The following is a 19,911-nucleotide window of genomic DNA, read 5'->3' as shown; positions in this document are numbered from 1 at the left end:
AAATTTCATTGGGTGCTTTTGGCAGCAAAACTAAGAAGAATCTCTCAAACTTCTTGAAACCTCAGCATTTCAATGCTTTGGCAATGTGTCCCCTTAAACTCCTTGCAGTGTGATTTTATTTTTGTTTAATATATATTTGTGCTGCTGCATTGTCCCCCACTAAAACACATTAAAAGAAATCAAGAGGTAGTAAACTGGAAAGCAATTTCAGACAAGAACTCCATTGTTCACAATTAAGGGAATTGGGTTTATTTTTCACACATGGATTTTGATACTGTTCTTTTAGCAAGCTCCTTGATTAATTTGTTGTCATTCTTTTAATTGAAGAACTTGTCTGTCTTCCTTCAGGAAGAGAATTATTAATTATTGCCTGGTTTATTGCAGACAAACAGTGAAAATCAATGCTAGGTAACACACTGATAATTTCTGCTTTTGATCTTACAGCTATGGTGGTTCTTTTTGTTTTACTGTAGTCAGCCAGCAGCAAAACTAAATTTTCCACTAAAACACACCTTTATAAAAAGGAAAAAAATCTTCAATCAGACCATCTCATTTGAGACAACAACAACCCCAGATAACTGTCATTAAAAGCATTCATCTATAAAATAACCCACTTGTGTGGACAGCCTGTTTGTTTCCCTCAATTATGAACTATATTTTCTTTTTTTCCCCTTTTCTGCGGTGGATATTCGAAGGTGGAAGGAGACACGGTCACGTTCTCCTTCGAGATGCGCAGCGGGCGGGAGCACAACACCCCGGACAAAGCCATGTGGGGCTTTGCCTGCACTGTCCGAGCACAGGTATCCAGGGGGGACCCAGGGCACAGCTTCAGCTCCCACTGCCTCCCCACACATCCCAGATCCATGGAATGTGCTTCCAGTTCGGAATGGAAACCAGCAGCGACTGGTTTGGGCAATGGGACAGATCAGGTGTTGGCAGTGAAAAGAGCCTGAGGTTGGGATGCAGAGATCCCTGTGGATCTGCTGTTTTAATTGAAGAATTTGTCTGTCTTCTTCAGGAAGAGAATTATTAATTATTGCCTGGTTTATTGCAGACAGTAATAGGGATTCATGGAGATGGTTGTTATCAAATGTGTCTTATCTATCTCCTGAAGCCACTCAGCACCCCTTGCTGCTTGTGGGTCAGGATTTCTTTGTAACAACCTGAAAACCAGAGATGTCCTGAGGGATTAACTATTCCAGCCCACAAAGAGGAGAGGGGAGGGATTCTGGGATCAAACACTGGGAATCTTCAATCCCGCTACAATTTGAGATGACTGAACCAAAATTAAATTCACTTGTTCATTCTTGGTTCAGGAAAATAATGTTTAAATCCCTTACTTCTTGTCTTGAGTTGTTCTTACAGGTTGCTGTTAATTGTTAAGCATTTTCTGTGTAAGAGTAAAGATTGATATCGAGCTATATCTTACATTTAAATGATTACATATAAAATCTCCTGTCTTGAATCTATTGGAAAGGACTTCCTGGTGGATTTCTTGGCTGAACTTCTCCCTGTTCCTGCTGCAGGAATCCTCAGAGGATGTGTCAGGAGGTTTGCCATTCCTGGTTGACCTGGCCCTGGGCCTGTCTGTGCTGGCCTGTTCCATGCTGAGGATCTTGTACAATGGGCCAGAAATTACCAAAGATGAAGAAACCTGTCAGGAGCTCTTAAGATCTAAACTCTTACAAAGGTAAAAAAAACCAATTTTGATCTGATGGGGTTTTTTTCTGAGGGGAAGTGACTTCTTGTCCTCAAGTCTTGTGCATTAAGGTGATGTTTGGATCATTTTTCCTGTAGTTTGTTCAGCAATTTGTGTTGCCTAAAACTGAGGGAATATCCTCTGAACCAGAGGGGTTTTAGAGTAAAAGGAGGGTTGGGTTATGCTTGGTACAAGCCACACTTCATATATTAATATTTAACCTTTGTAATATGTCATTGACTGAAGTGTGTTTCTCAATGAGAGGGGAAATAAAAATCTTTTTCAATGAGAGGGGAAAGAAAAATCGTTTTAACTGGTTTTTAATTCTTTTTGCAGGTGCCAGTGGCAGGTGGAAGCCAACGGGGTGATATCTCCAGCCCTCACTCCAAGCCCTTCTCCACTGCCTCTCACCATAGAGGAGGACAGGGAGTTCACATACCCCTCTGACGTGCTCGTGCCTCCTGTTGGACACTACTTTGATCTGCCCAGGATTAGGCTGCCCCCAGGAATCATGATCAAGCTCAGGGAAATTTCTGGACGTGCTCGGCCTCAATTTAGACCCAGTATAAAGTAAGGAGTCCTTGTTTCCCTCTGGGTTTTTAACCTTGTTTGTGAATTCAGCATCTGATGATTTATAAATGTGAATTGTCCAAGGTGGTCTCTTGCTCCTGATTAATGAGTTTGGCTTTCCCTGGAACCCTAGGGAAGTGATCCAGCCAGAAGTCATGGAGGAGATGGTGGTTTCATGTGTGATTAAACATCTCAATTTGGTTGATGCTCTCCAGTCCCTGATAAATTTCCAGTATCAGGAGGAACATGCTGAAGAATATGATTTACTTTGTAAAATTATGGGAGAGACCTTTAAGAAGCTGAATGCCATGGAGAGACAACTGCAGGTAAAAAAATAAAATTATTTAGAGCAACAGAAGGCTTGTTTTGAGAATAAAGGTGTATTTCAGCACCACAGAAATACAAAACGTACTCAGATTTCTTCTTTTAAAACCCCTTCTACACCTTAAGTGCAACAAATGTGATTTTTATCTCCTTATCAGAGTGTGGCTGAGCTGGAGCAGAAGTGGCAGAACGAGGTGGATGATGCCATGCACGGGAAGCTGGAGAACAACGTCCCCTTTTTTTATGATTATCACTTCAACGAGGTGAGCCCTGGGGCTGCTGTGGGTGCTTGTGCCCCACTCTGCTTCCTCAGAACGTGCTCATCCTTCTCCTTCCCTTTGCTTAGAGCAAGATGAAGGAGCTGGAGCTTCTGTGTTCCATGAAGGAAGTTTCTTTTGATGGGAGTGATCTCGAGAACGTGGTCCTGGCACTAAGGTCAGTATCAGAGAACATTCAGGCCTCAAAGGAGGGGCAGCTTCAGGGCAATTCCAGAGAGTTCCACAAGTATCTGATTAAATTATGAGAAACTTCTGTGCTAAATATATGAATATTAATACCTACAATTCCTTGTTTATTTCTTCCATTTTCTCTGCTTTCTGCATTGTTGGCATAGAACCAGACTGATGCCATGAGTCCTCTTTAGCTGACCTTTCCCACAGTAACCCTTCCTTTCTGAAAGCATTCAAACATTGGTTTCTTTTACTTCCCTTTCACAATCCTAGGGAGAAATTCTTCCAGGAGGTGAATTCCCTGATCCAGAAGACCTCTCATCCCTTAGCAAAGACAAAAACCTTGGTGAAGAGCTTGATGAACAGAGCAGAGCTGTTGTTGCATGTGACCATTGCAGCACAGTCTGGGATCACAAGGAGCATATCTGGGACCCCTGCAGAGACTCCAGGTACATCTCTCATTGCCAGCATTTCTAAAGATACCTTTTGTTTCTTATTTTTCCCTCTCTTGCTTTAAATTGAACTATTTTCCCCTCAATTAAATTAATTCTTGTACAATAAATAAAGTCGAGTCTTCGTTTTCTCATTGATGTGATGATGGTAAATAAAAATCTGAATAATAATAATAGGTGGAATATGAATTTCAGTCTCCTGATTTATTGAGGAAAAGTACTTAACCAAACCAAAAGAAATCGGATTTGAAACAATACCTGAAAGCAGAAAAATCCTTGGAGCTGGTTTTGTATTTTGTTTGTAGTGAGATTTCAGCATGTCTGAGCTATAATTTCCATAATCTCTTGTTTACATATTTCATATGAAAACATGAGTGACTTGCAGTTCTCCTTCTAAATCTCCCTGGAGTCATTCTTAACATGTGCTGATCATTATTTTTTTAAGGCTACATTTGGAAGTTTGTGAATTGAAGCCTTCCATTCCAAATCTTTAATTCTCAACAGGGTTGAAAACAGGAAAATTCTCAGATCTGAGTTGTGCGTTCTTGCTTAGCTTGGGTTTTCCCCACAATGTGTTTCAGCTTGACTGGGGTATCCATCAGTGATTTTAAAGCCAGTTTGTAAATAATTTCCTGCACCAGAAATGACCTTTTTTATTACAATCTTATAATCCTTCAGCCTGTAAATCAGCCTCTGAGGCCAAGGTGATCTCGCACGCCGTGCGCCAGCCCGTGTTCCTGCGCAGCATGTCCGCCCCGTCCGACCTGGAGATGATCGGCAACGAGGACATCGAGTTTGCCCGTGCCAGCCAGAGGTACAGCAGGCTTTATTCCTCCCCTCACTCCTCTGTGCTGTTCCAGTGATCAGCCTGATCGAATTTATCACTGCCAGCACAGCAGGATTTGTGGTGACTGGATCAGCTCCCTGCTGTCAGGTGTGACATTCCCGTTCCCTCGCAGGCGCCGGCACGTCACCAGCCACAGGAGCAGCTCCTTCACCCTGCTACAGTCCCTGGCCATCGAGGACAGCAGGGACAAACCCACCTACAGTGTCCTGCTGGGGCAGCTCTTCGCTTTCATCGGGACAAACCCCGACCAAGCCGTACGTTGTTATTTCATTTCAAACTCCAACTCACTCAAAACCAGGAGGTGCCTTGTTTGTGTCTAACCAAAATCCCATCCCAAACCTGGCAGGTGTCCAGCAGCAGCTTCCTGCTGGCTGCCCAGACCCGCTGGAGACGGGGGAACACCAGGAAGCAGGCGCTGGTGCACATGAGGGAGCTGCTGACGGCCGCCGTGCGCGTCGGCGGCGTCACCCACCTGGTGGGCCCCGTGACAATGGTGCTCCAGGGAGGGCCCAGGTGGGTGCATTTCTCCAGAATTCAGGGGTTTGGCCTCTGTGCAAGGGAATAAATTGCTTTGGATGAAGGAAAGCTAGGAGTGAGTAGCTGTGAGGGCGCTAGTTGGCAGAGCTAAGGTTGCCACAAGCATTTTGACTCTTGTGGGGTGAAAAGGCAGAAACTTCTAAGAAATGCTTTTATTTATCAGTAGATGAACTTCCATACTGGGCTGACATGTACCCAGGTATGTAGAGAGGGTATCCTTCTCTCTTGATTCAATTCTCAATTAATATTAATTAGATGTTAGTGGTAGATTTAGCTGATACTGTCATTTAAATGTAGTAAATGTTTTGTATTTTGTTTGTAGTGAGATTTAATCATGTCTGAGCTGTAACTACCACACTCTCTTGTTTACATGTTTCATATGTAAACGTGAGTCACTTGCACTTTTCCTTCCAAGTCTCCCTGGAGTAATTCTTAACACTCACTGATTATTATTTTCTTCAAGCTACCTTTGGAAGTTTGTGAATTGAAGCCTTCCATTCCCAATGTCTAACCCCCAACAGGATTGAAGAGCTGACGTGTGGTGGGATGGTGGAGCAGGTCCAGGAGGCTTTTGGAGAGACGATGACGTCGGTGGTGTCCCTGTGTGCCCGGTACCCCATCGCCTGTGCCAACAGCATTGGCCTCTTGTGCACCATTCCCTACACCAGGTAGGCAAGGGGGACATCCACACCTGGCCTTAGCAGGCTTTGCCTTAAGGAGAAGCATTGAATAGTATAAATACATCCCCTTTCCTCATCATGAGGAGCATCCATGTAAATTCCCTTACAATTTCACCTGTGGAGGACAAGGAGAGGCAGAAGCATCTTTCTGTCGAGTGATCTAATTAATTACTGAGCTAACAGCAAGTTCTGGATTCCCATTGTGATGGGGAAGTTAATTCCAGCCTGAATTTCTCCTGCAGGAGCGAGGAGAAGTGTCTGGTGAGGAGTGGCCTGGTGCAGCTCATGGACAGGCTCTGCAGCCTGAGCAGCCAGACTGAGTCCAGCTCAAATGAAAAACAGACCAAGAAACAGAAGGTGGCCACCATGGCCTGGGCTGCCTTCCAGGTGCTGGCCAACCGCTGTGTGGAGTGGGAGAAGGAGGAAGGTAGGAACACTGGAAATGGCTTCTGCTCTGTGTGTTAGAACTGTCTAAGGAGTGGTGTAAATGTATTTAAAATAGGACACTTAATTCATCATGACTTGAGACTCTGGATTCTTAAGAAGTGAATACAAAATTCAGTGGATTTTCTTGTTTTTTTAATTCTGGCTTTTTCCTTCCCCATGGAAATAATTTCAAGTTTTGCCACTTGATTCTATCTAAACATAACCAGAAAACCCAGAGATTCTGAGTGATCATTTGGCATTTCTCCTGTGGTAGAATTCACCCATAACACACTTAGGCTTACAGTCACGTGGCTGTTGGCTAATGGTGGATGTATCAGGGGTGTGTATTTTTATTTTTGTGGTGTGTACATTGATTTTTGAGGATTACAGCTGTGTGTTCTTCCCTCCCTTCCCAAGGGGGTTCCACAGACGCCGTTCACTCCGGGCTGGCCAGGCAGGTCTCCAGCCTCCTCACCAACCACCTGGCCAGAGCCACCGAGTGCTGTGGCAACCAGGCTGCAGGGAATGATGCACTGCAGGACGTCCTCAGCCTTCTGAACGACCTCTCAAGGTACCAGGCCTTTGTTCTGGAGTATTTTCTTCCTGTGTACTGAAGCCTATGGGGGTTCTTCTGTGCATTTTTTTAAACCGTTCTAAAATTGACCCTTAATCTTAGTGTTTAATCAGTGCTGTCAGGTTATGGAAGAATTGCTACAAATGTTTTGTCAGCCACTGAAATTGCTTTTAATACATCTTGTAAATAATGAATTAATTTGGTTTGAATTTCAAGATCCTTTTCCCTTTCAGGAGTCACATAGGTAAAGCCATCCTGAGCCAGCCAGCCTGCGTGTCCAAGCTCCTGTCCCTCCTCTTGGATCAGCGTCCTTCTCCAAAGCTGGTGCTCATAATCCTGCAGCTGTGTCGTGCTGCTCTGCCTCTCATGAGCGTTGAGGACTGTGGGAATGTGGAATTGCCCCCCTGGAGTTACTCAGTGCCCTCTCTGAACAGCGAGCAGGACGATCCCAGTGACCCGGCCTCCAAGATTGCCTCCCTGCTGCTGGCCAAGCTGGCGGATTATGTCGTGCCAGGTACCAGCAGCTGTTTGATGTGCCCAGGGATTTGTGTTCCATGGAGTCTTGGAATGAAAAGGACCTGAAAGCCCATCCAGTCCCACCCCCTTGCACACCTTCAGCTATCCCAGGTTGCTCCAAATCCATCCAGCTTGGCCTTGGGCACTTCCAGGGGCAGCCACAGCTTCTCTGGGCACCCTGTGCCAGGAGCTTTTGTATTGACAGAGAGCTCAGGTATTGGGAGGTATCTGATGTGTCACTGAGAGTAGGACATTCCTGTGCCTTTCCATCTGCCTCCTCATTTCCCTGGCCTCGCACCAAAGTGGGTGTCTCAGGGATGTTTCAGACACATCCAGATGTGACAGCATTCATTCCAAGGCTAAGAGGATTCATGGTTGTGTTTCTTTGTTTTCTTTTTTCCTTTCTATTTCAAGGCTGCCAGACAGTGCTTTCTCCAACTGCCTCTGAGCCAGATACTACCTTGGCAAAAGCCAGCCCTAAAAATTCCATAAAAGGTGATAAAGATCCTGGAGAAGAAAGTGAGGCAGTGGATGGTAAACTCTCTATTTTTATCCATAAAAGAGAAGATCAATCCTCCCATGAAGTGCTTCAGCCTTTACTGAGGTAATCTCAGCTCACTGGATTGGAATTAAAACAAATTTTGCCAATTCCCTTTATCTTCTCCTTTTTTTTCCAGTGCTGCAGCTGCAGAAAAATACATCCTAGATATAAGAGTAAATGGGAAAGCAAAGTGTCTGCCCAGTGTGTTGTGTTTACTGGCAAAGCAGTAAGATAATGCAAAGGAATATGGAAACATCTTCATCTTTCTGAAAACAATCTCATGAAAAATTAGCTACTTAGGCTCAGTGTTTCTGATGGAATATCATTTATCTTATTTATGGTGTGTGACAGGCTGGGTAGGACTAACAAATAGAGCTGTCAAGGCAAAATGGCTTTAAAAGCACTGCTTTAATAATGCATAAGCTGGACAATAATTTGCTATTAAACATTCTTTAGTATTCTCAGCACCCACCTGGATGAGGGGACCACTGAATGTCAATGCTGTGACCTCCTGCATTTTGTGTTATTTGTTTCATCTTCCCCCTCACTCCATGGGTTGATTTTTGAACCCATGCTCTAAAAATTACACTAAAAGGTACAAGTGAAAGGTGAACTCGGAGCCCTGGGCGTTTGTGATCAATAAAAACCATTTCATGAGGCTTCTTCCTAAAGGAGGAGAGGGTCGAATTGCTTTGCAAATAACTGCATTTAATGGGATTAAATTTCCTCTGTAAATGGGGTATGTCCTTAACTGCCTAATATTTCTCTTGCTGTTGAGCATTCAGCTGCAAGGGTGGCTTCAGATCACTTCAAACCACCCATAAGATAGGAAATTGGACTGTGTAGCTCAGCTGTGCTTTCCAGCAGTCAGAACAAAGCTCCTGTGTTTTGTTTGCCCTCCAACAGCAGCTCGGAAGGTCGCCCATTCCGACTGGGAACTGGAGCCAACATGGAGAAGGTGGTGAAGATGGATCGGGACATGACAAAAGTAAGAGGAGAAATAACCAAAGAATTGCTCAACATCCTAAAAATCAGTGGCCAGTCAGAATTCTTGAGTTTTACTGATGTGAAGATTCATTTGTTAAATATTGTTTTAGTCATCATTTACCTCTGTAAATAAAGATCCAATACAGGGGTAAGTGATGAAAAAGAATTTCACCTGATGCTTCCTGCAGCCATTGTAGGTCAGGTTTAAACCCCTTTCATATTCTCTTTCCTCAAGTGTTTAATGCACATTGATAATGCAAATTTTAAGCCACACACTTGAATTAAAATTTTATGTCTGTTTTCAGACACATTCTTGAGTGTTTGCACCAGAAATACTCACTGGTGGCTTTTTGATCAGAGAAACGCAACTGTTAATTTAAGAATGGAATGCTAAAGGCTGTGAATTGATCCCTGATCTCTCTGTACATGATAAAAAGCAAGAGACAGAACTTGTCTGTGACTAACACGCACACCCAGGAGGGGTTTTTGCTGTGTTCTCAGCACTTTTACATGAGCAGAGTGACCAAACACATCTGACATTTGCCTTCTGTGGTAATTTCCTTTGCAGAGCGGCTGCTGTGAAGTCATTACAGAAGAAGCTGCTGCAGCTCTTAGAAAGGCAACCAAGTGGGCACAGTCTGGGCTGATAGTGAGTGTGGGGCCACCCATAGAGACTGTCAATCCAGAGAGCAGCAGTGGCTTGTCCACCGGGGACAAAAAGAAGACTGCACAAACTTCCATTTGCAGGGAGAGGAATTCAGAGCTCGCCAGGTAAATCCCTCAGTCCGCTTGTCTCTCTACCAATATTTGTAGTGCTCCCAAAGATAATCTGGCTGTTCATAAACCTCCTTTTTTTCTTTTTTTTTGTGTATATCTTGTTGACAACTGAAGCTTCTTTTCATTCTGTGGTTCTGAGTGGTGACACTGCCTTTGTCTCCCCGCAGGACGGATCCGGTGCGGCCGTTCATCAGCGGGCACGTGGCAAACAGCATGGCAGCAGAGGTGATTGCCCTGCTGCACAGCCTGCTCATGGCCCCAGAGTCCAACGCAGCCCAGATCTGGACAACAACTGCTGAAAAAGTGAGCAAACACAGCCAAGAGTGGCGCATTCCTCACTGGGGCTTGAGTAATTAAGTGAAACTAGTGATTAGCAAGGCCTGAGCTGCTCCATTCTGATTTGCACACCAGGGTGTGGAACTGCACAGGCCCAGCTCTTGCTCAGCTGTCTCAATGTGGGACAAATACTGAAAATTTACCCATCATTAGATAATATGCTGTAATTCTTTTTAGACATTAACAGTGCTGTTTGTTGGGGCAGGTTGATCTACCTTGGTTATTCTCTTGGCTGTGGCCTCTCAGGGTACAAAGTGTTGGCTGGAACAAAACACATTGGTTTTGTGTTCCTCTGAGTCCTGCAGCATCTAATCTATTCCTTAGATGAAATCCTCAGCAAAGACTTTTGCCAGGATTATATTTTATCCTAAAAGTTACCAGGGAATGGTCATGGCTTTGATGGTGCTCACACTTCAGAGAACTTGGAATATTCTGAGTTACATAATTCTCTTCAAGAACAAAAATAATTCTTCAGAGACTGTGTGGGCTGGAGGCTTGGGGCATTGGTTTTTGTTGGAATTGTGCTTTGAAGTCGTTCCCTGGTATTTTTGCTTCTGTCTTCAGGTTCTGTCTCGGGCTCTGATGTACATTCCACAGCTTGGGAAATATGCAGAGAGCATTTTGGAGAACGGGAGTAGCAGTGGAAGGAAACTGGCTAAACTTCAAAGGATTGCCCGGCAGGCAGTGGCTGCCCTGTGTGCTCTGGGTGGCTTTAAGGAGACAATTAAAATAGGTTCTGAAGTTCAGGTAATTCAGTGCTGTTCATATTTGATCTCTGAGAGGAGAATTGCTGCTCTCCTGAGGTTTTCCCTGCACTGGCATCCTTGGGAGCAGGAACAGCAGCTTGTGGGGCTTCTTTCCTCAAACACCCCCCTGTGCTTGTGTGTGCAGTTGGTGTGTGATGTCAGGCACGGATTCCTGGTTGTGACACCTTCAATCTCACGCAGCTCTTCTTTGGTTGTAGGTTTTAGGCAAAGGAATAGCAGGAAGCATTGGAGTTGTGGCATCTATTAATGAGCAAGAAGGTATAGCCACGGTCAAATTCCCACCCACCACTATAGACACTAGAAAGACCTCCCAGGCATCAGACACTTTAACTATTCCATTATCTAGGCTCTGTGTTCCAAGATCTGAGGTATGGGAGTTTTAAACATCCAATGTTCAGTATAATCTCGATTCTTGCTTTATTTCTGGCACAGCATACTGACTATTAATCTACAGCACGTATAAAAAAATGTGTTTCATCTTTGCTTATAAATGATTTGTAATGTTTGCCTTATTTTTTTAAGCTTATATTAACAATATGTTTAAGTTCTCATTCAAGTAACATAAGTATTCATCTTTTGTGCTTAAAGATTATTCTGTTGCATACTGGGTTGGGTTTTTTTTTTGGTTAATTTGTGGCTTGGTTTGGGGTTTGGGGTTGGGTTTTTTTTCTTTTATTGATGTTTGGTACTGATTTTGTGACAGTAAAATATAAGAATTAACTCCAGGTAATAAAACACCCTCATTTCTTAGAAACTAACTACTTGAATTTAACTTTTTACCGTGCCCCCCCACCATCAGGCATTGCCTCTTCATAAACTGTCCATTACTGAGAAGGTAGTACAGGCAGTCCAGTCCATGTTGCTCCCTCAGGAGGGAAGTCTCTCTATTCACACCTCACTTCCTGCAACAGGAGATGGCTCAACCCCAGTAATGGCAGTGGTGCGGCTCCTTGCTGAAATTAGAACCAGGTGGGTCCTGTGCACAAACATCCCAGGGAATTGCATGAGTTCGTGTGCCCTTCCCCTGGGGGTGTGCAGCAGAAATTCCTCTTGGCTCCCTTTTAGTGTCTGGGTGTTGTTCAGGAGTGTCCCTGTAACTGAGCAAATGCTTCAATAAATCCATTTATGAAGCAGGGAAAAGCTGCCTTTGGGGAGGGTCCAGCTAAAATCAGGGTTAAGACCACCCTTAAACCACCCTTGAATTCACTACTGTAAAGCCAGCTTTGAATTCAGCACGCTTTGTAACACCTCAAATGTCTAATTTTCCTGTTCAGAGCATGCCTGGTGATGGCTCAGCTGTTGGAAGACAGCTCATTCTGTGAAGAATTCATTCAACAGTGCCCAGCTGCTGTAGAAGTTCTGAATTTGGTGGCCCAGGAGTGCAGCCCTGGTATGTAGCCAACACCTTCTTGGCATATTCAGGTCAGAGACAGAGCAGCTTTTAAAATCATTTCAGTGTTTTCTCCTCCAGCTACTCAGAGTTTAGGAACTGGCACAGGACAGAGTGTCTTGTCACAGCTGCAGAGCTGCTGATAGAAGAGCAGCTAATAATCAGTCTAAATCATTAAACATTAGGCATTAATTTAGGCCAGAACAGGGTTATTCTGTATATCAAAGAAGCAAGTCCTGGTTCTCTTCCCCATTCTCCACTTCCCTTGCTTCCAGCACATCCTACTCTGTATTCCTTGACATTATCATTTGTATGTTTTCTTTTAATGACCTTTTTGCAATGCTTTGTTATATTCCTGATCCTTGAGCTCTCCTTGTTTAAGGATAAGCATTGGGCCCAGCAGAAATCTTAGTTCAGGGGCAAGTTTTTAGCAACATGCAAGAGAAAAAGTGACTGAAGTGAAGGATAGAAGCCAAGGGATTTAGGTGTAGAAGGACCAGGACTGATTTTTGTGACAGTAGACAGAATTCAGATCTTTTTTTGCTTTCCTGCCTTTGCTGGGCCATAAAGTTGCTCACTAAAACAAACTTTATATCTTAATTAACCTAACAGTGTCTTTGCAAACCAAATACAAATTAAACATGAGAAAATACTTGCATATGTTACATTTGACTCTTAATTCCATTGTTTAGGTAAGGGAGGCTGATCAAACCTCCTCAAAGTGCAGATGTCACGTTTATTTCTGTGTTAAGACTGCACTGTTGGGCTGGAGGAAGCAGCTGGGAGCTGACTCTGGTTGTGGTTGTTGTTGCAGGGGAGAGGCTGGTGGTGGTGGAGATGCAGTGTGAGAGGTTACGGATGCTGTACCGGGACTGTGCTCGGCCCCCTCCTCCTCCCCTGCAAGCAGACAGGAGACAGGTGAGCACAGGGACAGTGCTGAGCCCTCTGCCCTGGGAGATCCCCCTGCTGCTGCCCAGACTGGGGGCATTCTTGAAATAGCTCATTTAATGTGAATTTCTGTGCTGGGGTGTGATTCGTTTGAGTTGTGTTAAATGTGGTTGTATTCTAGTGGGTTACTTGAATTGTGACTGGTAGAATAAACTGCTCTGTTGTGTCTGCAGCCCAAAGAAATCACATGGAGCCCGTCCAGGGTGTTCCCCCCAGTGCGGGCCTGCATGTTCTCCTCACACCTCACTGCTGTGACCTTCCTGGCTGACCCCAGTGCAGGTGGGGGACTTCCTCGGGGCACCTTTATCTATGCCACCTCCCCAGTGCCAGTGCAGGTGAGATCCTACAGCTCTCCAACACTTTGTCATTGGATATCCAACAGAGCATGAAAAGGAAAAGCAAGAAATTTGCCTCTTTAAACTCTTGGTTTGTAAATAACCTTTCAAAATGTGTTATTACTTTTGTTTCTAGGCACCGTCGTTCTACTGGGAAATTGAAGTGGTTTCCTATGGAGATACAGATGATGACACTGGGCCAATAGTTTCCTTTGGATTTGCCACAGAGGCTGAAAAACGGGATGGGGCTTGGACAAACCCCGTGGGCACCTGCCTCTTCCACAAGTAGGTGGAGATTCACATCAGAAACCAGTTCAGTTTATCAGCAGACTGGGGAGGAGGCTGTAGCCGGCAATACGTGCTTGTAAATTGAAATGCTAAAACGTTGGACTGGAGTATTTCTGCAAAATCAGGAGGGTTGAGTTGCCTTTTGAGTGTCCCAGCTTTGGTGGGTGGTGATGCTGCTCTGGCTCAGTGCTCTGTCTCATTTTGTTGTCCTTGTTGCCCCTCAGCAATGGGCGAGCAGTGCATTACAATGGCTCCAGCCTGCTGCAGTGGAAGAGTGTCAGACTGGACGTGACTCTTTCTCCTGGTATGTGAGAGCATGGCTAAAATCCTTATCTGCTCCATCAGAAAATCCTCTAAATGTCAGGGAAATGCTGGATGAGAAAATGGATTAAATCCTTTTTGTGATTGTGTTTTTCTCCAGGTGATGTGGCGGGAATTGGATGGGAAAGAACAGAAGGAACTCCCCCTCCTCCAGGGCAACCAGCAAAGGGCAGAGTTTATTTTACATATTGTGGGCAGAGACTCGTGCCCTACCTAGAGGATGTGTCAGGTGGAATGTGGCCAGTTGTCCACATTCAGAAAAAGGCAAGTTTGTAACAGAAATATGTCACCTAGTATTTTTTCAAAAATATTAAAAACATTATATAAAATATTGAACTTGCTTTGTAGAAAAGCAGATTGATCGCTTTTACCTTTCTTGGGTAGGTTGAGGTATTCATTAGCCCTCCCAGTTGTGTGTGCTGTGTCATTATTTTGGTTTTTCCTGCCCATGAGCTCAGCAGTGTGCAGCTGGCCTGGCAGGGTGCCCTGTGCCATGCCAGGGGCTCCTCTCTCAGCATTCCTGGCCAGCAGTGACCTCCCTTCACAGCACCCAGCTCAGGCTGCTGCAGCTTGAGGCTGGAAAAAAAGCAAGTCCAAAGTGTGTCTTCAGCAGCTCGGAGCTTTCCCAGAGTGCCAGCTGGGGATCCTGGCGGCGGGGGAGGTGTGATCAGCCCCTGCCTGCAGCAGAGTGAGGGCTGAGCAGGATCTGAGCTCTTCCCCGGGTCCTTTTGCAGAACACCAAAGTGCGGGCGAACTTCGGCTCGCGGCCGTTCGCCTACGCCGAGGGCCAGGCTCACCGCAACGCCGCCGACCTGTGCCTCGACCTGGCCGAGGAGATCAGCGCCAACTTCGAGGCGCTGCCCTTCGCCATGGCCTCGGACAGTGACAACGACGCCGGCACCAGCATCGCCTCCGACCCCGGCACCCACGGGCCGCCCTGCAGGATCGCCGCCGTCGCCACGGCTCAGCAGCGTAAAGTGACATTCACTCCTTTTAAAGCTCTCCCAGCAGCAAGGCCCAGCAAGGAAATGGGATTTAAGCCCAGCCTGGCTGCAGTCCTTAGTCCTTAGGTAGTGCCTGTTTAGGTGGGGCTGTACCACAAGTTAAAGCCGTGGTTATCTGATTTTGGACAAAGCAATTAAACTGGTCTTCTTTGGTCTTCCTCTGTGTGAATACACAAATTATTCGTAATTAACTTAGCTACAATGAGAAATGATCTCGTTAGGGCTTGGGATACAATAGGATGTCACGGTGGATTGGATCAGCCAATTGGTTATGCTGTGTCAAAAGGCATTGCATTCCCACCCCCTGACTGGAGAGCATGGAATGCTGTGTATCTCCAATTTCATGGGATGTCTTTGCATGCATTATCATCTCATTACCTCTGTCTGTCTTGCAGAGTATGACAGTGACACATCCTGCCACTATAAAATGGAGCTGAGCTATGAGAACTTCATCACCTCAGGCCCTGATCCTCACCCCCCTCCCATTGCAGATGATGAAAGTGATGATGATGACGACGATGATATTCCCAGGGTGAGGAATGTGGCAAACTCTGCCTCCTCTAATTTAGAGCCTAAAACCAGATCTTGTCATTTAAAGTTTGAAATTTTGCCCCACAAGAGTTTTTCCTGCCTCCCTAACAAGAATATAACTGCTGATAACATCACTTGATGCTGTTCTAAAACACTTCTGTCTTTGTAGGAGGATCACTATGCCCTCTTGGTCAAAGCCTGGGAAACCAAAGTTTTCCCTACAATTAGAAGAAGATTCCGTAATGAGGCTGAGAGGAAGTCTGGGCTGGATCAGATTAAAGGAGCTTTACAGTTAGGTATGGCTGTATTTATTTCCATGCATGTTGTTTTCTGTGATGTGCAGGAAGTCTGAGAGAACACCTGTGTTTCTTTCATATTTTACTGTATTCAGGGCTGTAAAACTTAAAAAAAAAATTCACTTGCTGTTTCCCTCTTTTCCCTCAGTGCTTAGAATTTAGTTTGTGCTCATGCCTTATCTTTAACACTTTTACTGTGTTGGACTATTTAAATAGGGAAAATGGTTTCAGAAATAGTGACAGAATTCGTTGTGATGTGGATACAGAAACATTCTGGAATAATAGTTTGGGAAGAAACTATGTCTGTGCATTTTCTGTGACTATCAAGGCAAAACTTTTTAGGTTGAAAAATAATAAGGGGAGATTTGGGAGTTTTGTAGAAATTCGGGTCTGGCAGGACAATGTGTTTGTGGGAAAGTCACATTAAGAGTGAGGCAGGAATTCTGAGCCCTCATGAGAAGCTCAGGAAAAGCTTTCTCAGGAAATCTCCCAATTTCCATCTTTCAGTCTGACTGAGAGAGTATTTAAGTAATTAGAAAACTCATCTGCTTGGGATATTAGTGAGAATAAGAACTTATTTCGAGTGGCTGAAGGAAATAACTTACACTCCCTCCTGTCTTTCAGGAATGGTTGATATAGCAAGGCAAACTGTGGAATTCCTGTACGAGGAAAACGGAGGCATCCCAAGGGATCTCTACCTTCCCACCATCGAGGACATCAAAGATGAGGCAAACAAATTCACAATTGATAAAGTACGGAAAGGTAAGGCCAGCACAGCGGATCCTGAGGGGTAAAGAAAAGCTTAGAGGTTTTGGGGATCAGGGAAATTGTCGCCTGAGGAAAATACCTTCAAAGTGGTGTCCCCTTCTGCAGGTCTCACCGTGGTGACTCGCTCTCCTGACAGCAACAACGTCACCAGCAGCGCTGTGGGAACAGCTCTGCCCAAATTCGCCATCCGGGGCATGCTGAAGACATTTGGGCTCCATGGGGTTGTTCTGGATGTGGATTCAGTGAGTAAAGACACGCTGGGAGGACTTTTAATGATCAGCATCACACAAAAAACTGCTCGGGATGCTGGGTTGGGGCTCTCCTGGAAGGAAAAAATGTGCTGATAATTGTTGTGTTACTGACAGTGCTGGGTTTGGTGTTGCAGGTGAATGAACTGGTGCAAGTGGAGACCTATCTGCGCAGTGAGGGGGTGCTGGTGAGGTACTGGTACCCCATTGACATGCTGGAAAGGCCACCTGCAGGGTACAGGAGGACTGCAACCAACGGGCTGGTTACCTTGGATAACACCAACATCCAAATTCACAGGTGAAAAAGGACATGTAGTTACAAGGCACTTCATTACCTGAATTTGAATTACTTGAAGAGCATTTTCTGTACTTCAGTTACCTGCTACAGCTTCGTTTTTAAGCATTACAAACTTCTGAATCTTGTTGTCGTGGTTGGATTTAATGTTAAGGAATTAATAGAATTAATGTTTGTGTTCCTTAGGGAGCTGCTGAGGAGTGAAGCTGCCCTGGCCAAGCTTTACTGTCGCATGGCTCTGCTCAATATTTTTGCTCCCAAATCTCCCCACATGTTCACCCGGCTGTTCCACATTCCTGCCATCCGGGACATCACCCTGGAGCACCTGCAGCTGCTCTCCAACCAGCTCCTTGCACCACCTCTTCCTGGTAAACACTGTTCTAAACAGCTGTTTTTTCACAGCTCTTCTTTGGCACAGTATTTTTCTGGGGACAAAAAAAATGAATGAATTTGGTATTTCTTTATTAGCTGGTTAATAATGATGATATTTAAGCATGAGCTGGGGTAATCCCACAGCTCCGTGTTTGCCCTTGCCAGGGGCTGGGCTGAGGCTGCTGACGGGCACAGCTGGCATGGAGAGGCTGGGCCTGGGTGGGTCTTTTCTCCTGCTGATTTTTAGGCAAGGAGTTTTCCACTTGAAAACAGAGGTTGGGAATCTTCCAGGTGTTTTACAGCTTTTGCTTCCCAGGCTGTGTAAACATTTGGAGCGATCTCCAAATTTGTGCTGTTTTCCTTGTTATTGCAGATGGAACCATCAGCTCAAGCTCCATTCTGCTGGCCCAGTCCCTGCAGCACTGCATCCATTCCCAGACCTGTGCTGCCACAGACCTCTTCTACCAGGGCAACTCCCAGGCCATCAGGGAGTGGCTCACAGTGGCCATCACTCGGACCCTGCACCAGGGAGAGGAGAGTCTGCTGGACCTCACCAAACAGATCTGCTCCTTTCTGCAGGTGAAATACTCACTCATGTTTCAGGAGAGTGTTGGCTTCCCTTCTCAGGAGCCCTTGTTCCCTGTGTGATTGTCATTTCCATGATGATGTCCCTCACAGGGAATTGTTTCTCTGGATGGATTCTATTATCCTGATTGTAGTGGGCACACGGAAAACAGAAGCAGTGGCAATGCTCTGGATTGAATTAAAACGAAGTGGCCTCCCACTGTGTTGTAATTTGCAATTAATTAAATATGTTGGCTATAGAGCACTCTATAAATAAAAAGAGGAAGGAGGTTTGCTGCTGTTTGGGATCTTTCCTGATGAATTGTCCTGTTACAGGCAGCACCAGAACAATTTCCCGCCGAAGAATTCCCGATTTCCGAATCCAAGGTCAACATGGATGTGAATTTTCCTGGGGCTGCCTTTGTGATCGTGTCCTGCAAGGAGAGTCAGTCTGGCTTCCGAAAAGAGTGAGTCATGGAGAGGGGCAAAGCTGGGTCTGAGCCTGGGGATGGAGTTATTGACTTTTTTTGAGTTTTCTCTTCTTTGAGAAGAGTGGTGGCTGGGATGTTTTCCAGCCGGTTTGAGCCTCACCAGGCTGTGCTGCTGTTTCCCCAGCTCGTCCCTGTACAAGGCCCCCTGGGCTCGGGTGCTGGTCTACGGGCTGGGGCACAAAGTGAAGAGGAACGGGCAGCTGAACCTGATCGAGGCCGTGTGCTACCCCCGCGACGCCTCCCCCACCAACACCGGCCTCACGCCGCCCCCCACCACCAACCAGTACCCGGCCGTGATCACCCCCACGGACAGGGTGCACATCAAACTGGGTGAGCACTGCCACAGCACCAGGGGAGCCTTCACCGAGCTCTCAGAGCTGGGAGCAGCTTCATTGTGGCCTCTGCAGCACCTTCTGTGTGGTCACCAGTCCTAGCAGCGGTTAGGACAGGGGGTTTTGTACGGGGAATTAATTATTAACCAAAAAAACCTGGTTTTGTAGACATTGGCGACAGGGTGCACATCAAACTGGGTGAGCACTGCCACAGCACCAGGGGAGCCTTCACCGAGCTCTCAGAGCTGGGAACAGCTTCATTGTGGCCTCTGTAGCACCTTCTGTGCAGTCACCAGTCCTAGCAGAAATTAGTGTGGGGTTTTTGCACAGGGAATTAATTATTAACCAAAAAAAACTGGTTTTGTAGACATTGGCAAGCCAAAACATCCTGATTTTTATATTCCAGGAGTTCAGCCAGCAGTGTTCATATTTAAAGTATTTTATTCAAAGTACTAATTTCTGCAGTGTTGGTGCTGTTGGTGTTTGAGGAGCTGTTTCAGATGGAGAATAATTTATAATTGCTTTTTTAGGTGTTTGTAGAACTCTCTTATCCACAGAGTAATATATCTGCAGGGTAGCAATACTCAGGTCACCCCAGCTTCTCCAGCAAGAAGAATCATCAATATTCTTTTTACTCTTGCCCAGAGGGACAGACAGTGGGATTTAGAGTGGTGAAGGTGATTGGGTGCAGAGAGTTCTTAAAACTTCCCCTTGGAGATCCTAAAGTTGTTCTGCAGATGTTGTTTTCAGTACCCATCAGACAGAAATAAATGATTTTGGGGGAAGTTCTGTGTGTATGTTTAGATATGTTCAGGCTCAAAATTATTCTGTATCTTCATGTGAATCAAATCTTCTCTGTACATTTATAATTATAGATAATATTAACTTACCAATATAGAGAAACATTCTCATTTGTTTATTACAAGGTGCTGCAGAGAAAATTCTCACTTAACATGTTTAGCCCTGAAAAAATCCTAAATGTTACTAATTTTACTTCATCAATGCTCAGAATCATGCTAGGGATTTTCTTGGACCTTTTTGCTTAGGAGTGTCTCCTCCTCCTGGAGCTGTCTTGGTCTTGCATTCCCTTCCCCTGGAATTCCCCCTGGCAATGGCATTCACAGAACAGCTCTTAACCTGGAAATTAGAAGATGGGGATGGAAAATCTGAAGATGAGCTGGATACAATTCCTGCCTCAGTTCTCTTGCAAGTAGTGGAATTTTTAGGTGAGAATGAGTTATTTCCT

General features: G+C 45.2%; 1 protein-coding gene across 4 annotated transcripts in view; it reads left to right on the top strand.

Annotated features, from left to right (window-relative positions):
• Nucleotides 1–19,911, top strand: part of HECTD4 (HECT domain E3 ubiquitin protein ligase 4) — a 66,754-nt gene that overhangs the window by 30,974 nt on the left and 15,869 nt on the right. For all 4 annotated transcript variants that reach the window (XM_063415590.1, XM_063415588.1, XM_063415589.1 and 1 more), the window contains exons 23-60: nt 696–800; nt 1,527–1,690; nt 2,036–2,269; nt 2,403–2,595; nt 2,752–2,856; nt 2,940–3,028; nt 3,316–3,491; nt 4,173–4,308; nt 4,454–4,595; nt 4,688–4,854; nt 5,400–5,546; nt 5,801–5,985; nt 6,402–6,555; nt 6,792–7,072; nt 7,489–7,678; nt 8,522–8,603; nt 9,171–9,373; nt 9,547–9,682; nt 10,280–10,462; nt 10,680–10,850; nt 11,282–11,451; nt 11,757–11,872; nt 12,687–12,790; nt 12,994–13,155; nt 13,292–13,440; nt 13,668–13,747; nt 13,865–14,028; nt 14,499–14,736; nt 15,164–15,300; nt 15,469–15,595; nt 16,220–16,357; nt 16,469–16,605; nt 16,749–16,909; nt 17,093–17,274; nt 17,652–17,857; nt 18,179–18,309; nt 18,458–18,663; nt 19,712–19,891. In XM_063415590.1, coding sequence (XP_063271660.1) covers nt 696–800; nt 1,527–1,690; nt 2,036–2,269; nt 2,403–2,595; nt 2,752–2,856; nt 2,940–3,028; nt 3,316–3,491; nt 4,173–4,308; nt 4,454–4,595; nt 4,688–4,854; nt 5,400–5,546; nt 5,801–5,985; nt 6,402–6,555; nt 6,792–7,072; nt 7,489–7,678; nt 8,522–8,603; nt 9,171–9,373; nt 9,547–9,682; nt 10,280–10,462; nt 10,680–10,850; nt 11,282–11,451; nt 11,757–11,872; nt 12,687–12,790; nt 12,994–13,155; nt 13,292–13,440; nt 13,668–13,747; nt 13,865–14,028; nt 14,499–14,736; nt 15,164–15,300; nt 15,469–15,595; nt 16,220–16,357; nt 16,469–16,605; nt 16,749–16,909; nt 17,093–17,274; nt 17,652–17,857; nt 18,179–18,309; nt 18,458–18,663; nt 19,712–19,891 — 6,031 coding nt within the window. The remainder of the gene's footprint in view (nt 1–695; nt 801–1,526; nt 1,691–2,035; nt 2,270–2,402; nt 2,596–2,751; nt 2,857–2,939; nt 3,029–3,315; nt 3,492–4,172; nt 4,309–4,453; nt 4,596–4,687; nt 4,855–5,399; nt 5,547–5,800; nt 5,986–6,401; nt 6,556–6,791; nt 7,073–7,488; nt 7,679–8,521; nt 8,604–9,170; nt 9,374–9,546; nt 9,683–10,279; nt 10,463–10,679; nt 10,851–11,281; nt 11,452–11,756; nt 11,873–12,686; nt 12,791–12,993; nt 13,156–13,291; nt 13,441–13,667; nt 13,748–13,864; nt 14,029–14,498; nt 14,737–15,163; nt 15,301–15,468; nt 15,596–16,219; nt 16,358–16,468; nt 16,606–16,748; nt 16,910–17,092; nt 17,275–17,651; nt 17,858–18,178; nt 18,310–18,457; nt 18,664–19,711; nt 19,892–19,911) is intronic.

The sequence above is a fragment of the Prinia subflava genome, chromosome 19 (genome assembly GCF_021018805.1).
Source record: "Prinia subflava isolate CZ2003 ecotype Zambia chromosome 19, Cam_Psub_1.2, whole genome shotgun sequence".
NCBI lineage: Eukaryota > Metazoa > Chordata > Aves > Passeriformes > Cisticolidae > Prinia > Prinia subflava.
This window is presented reverse-complemented; position numbering and strand designations above follow the sequence as displayed.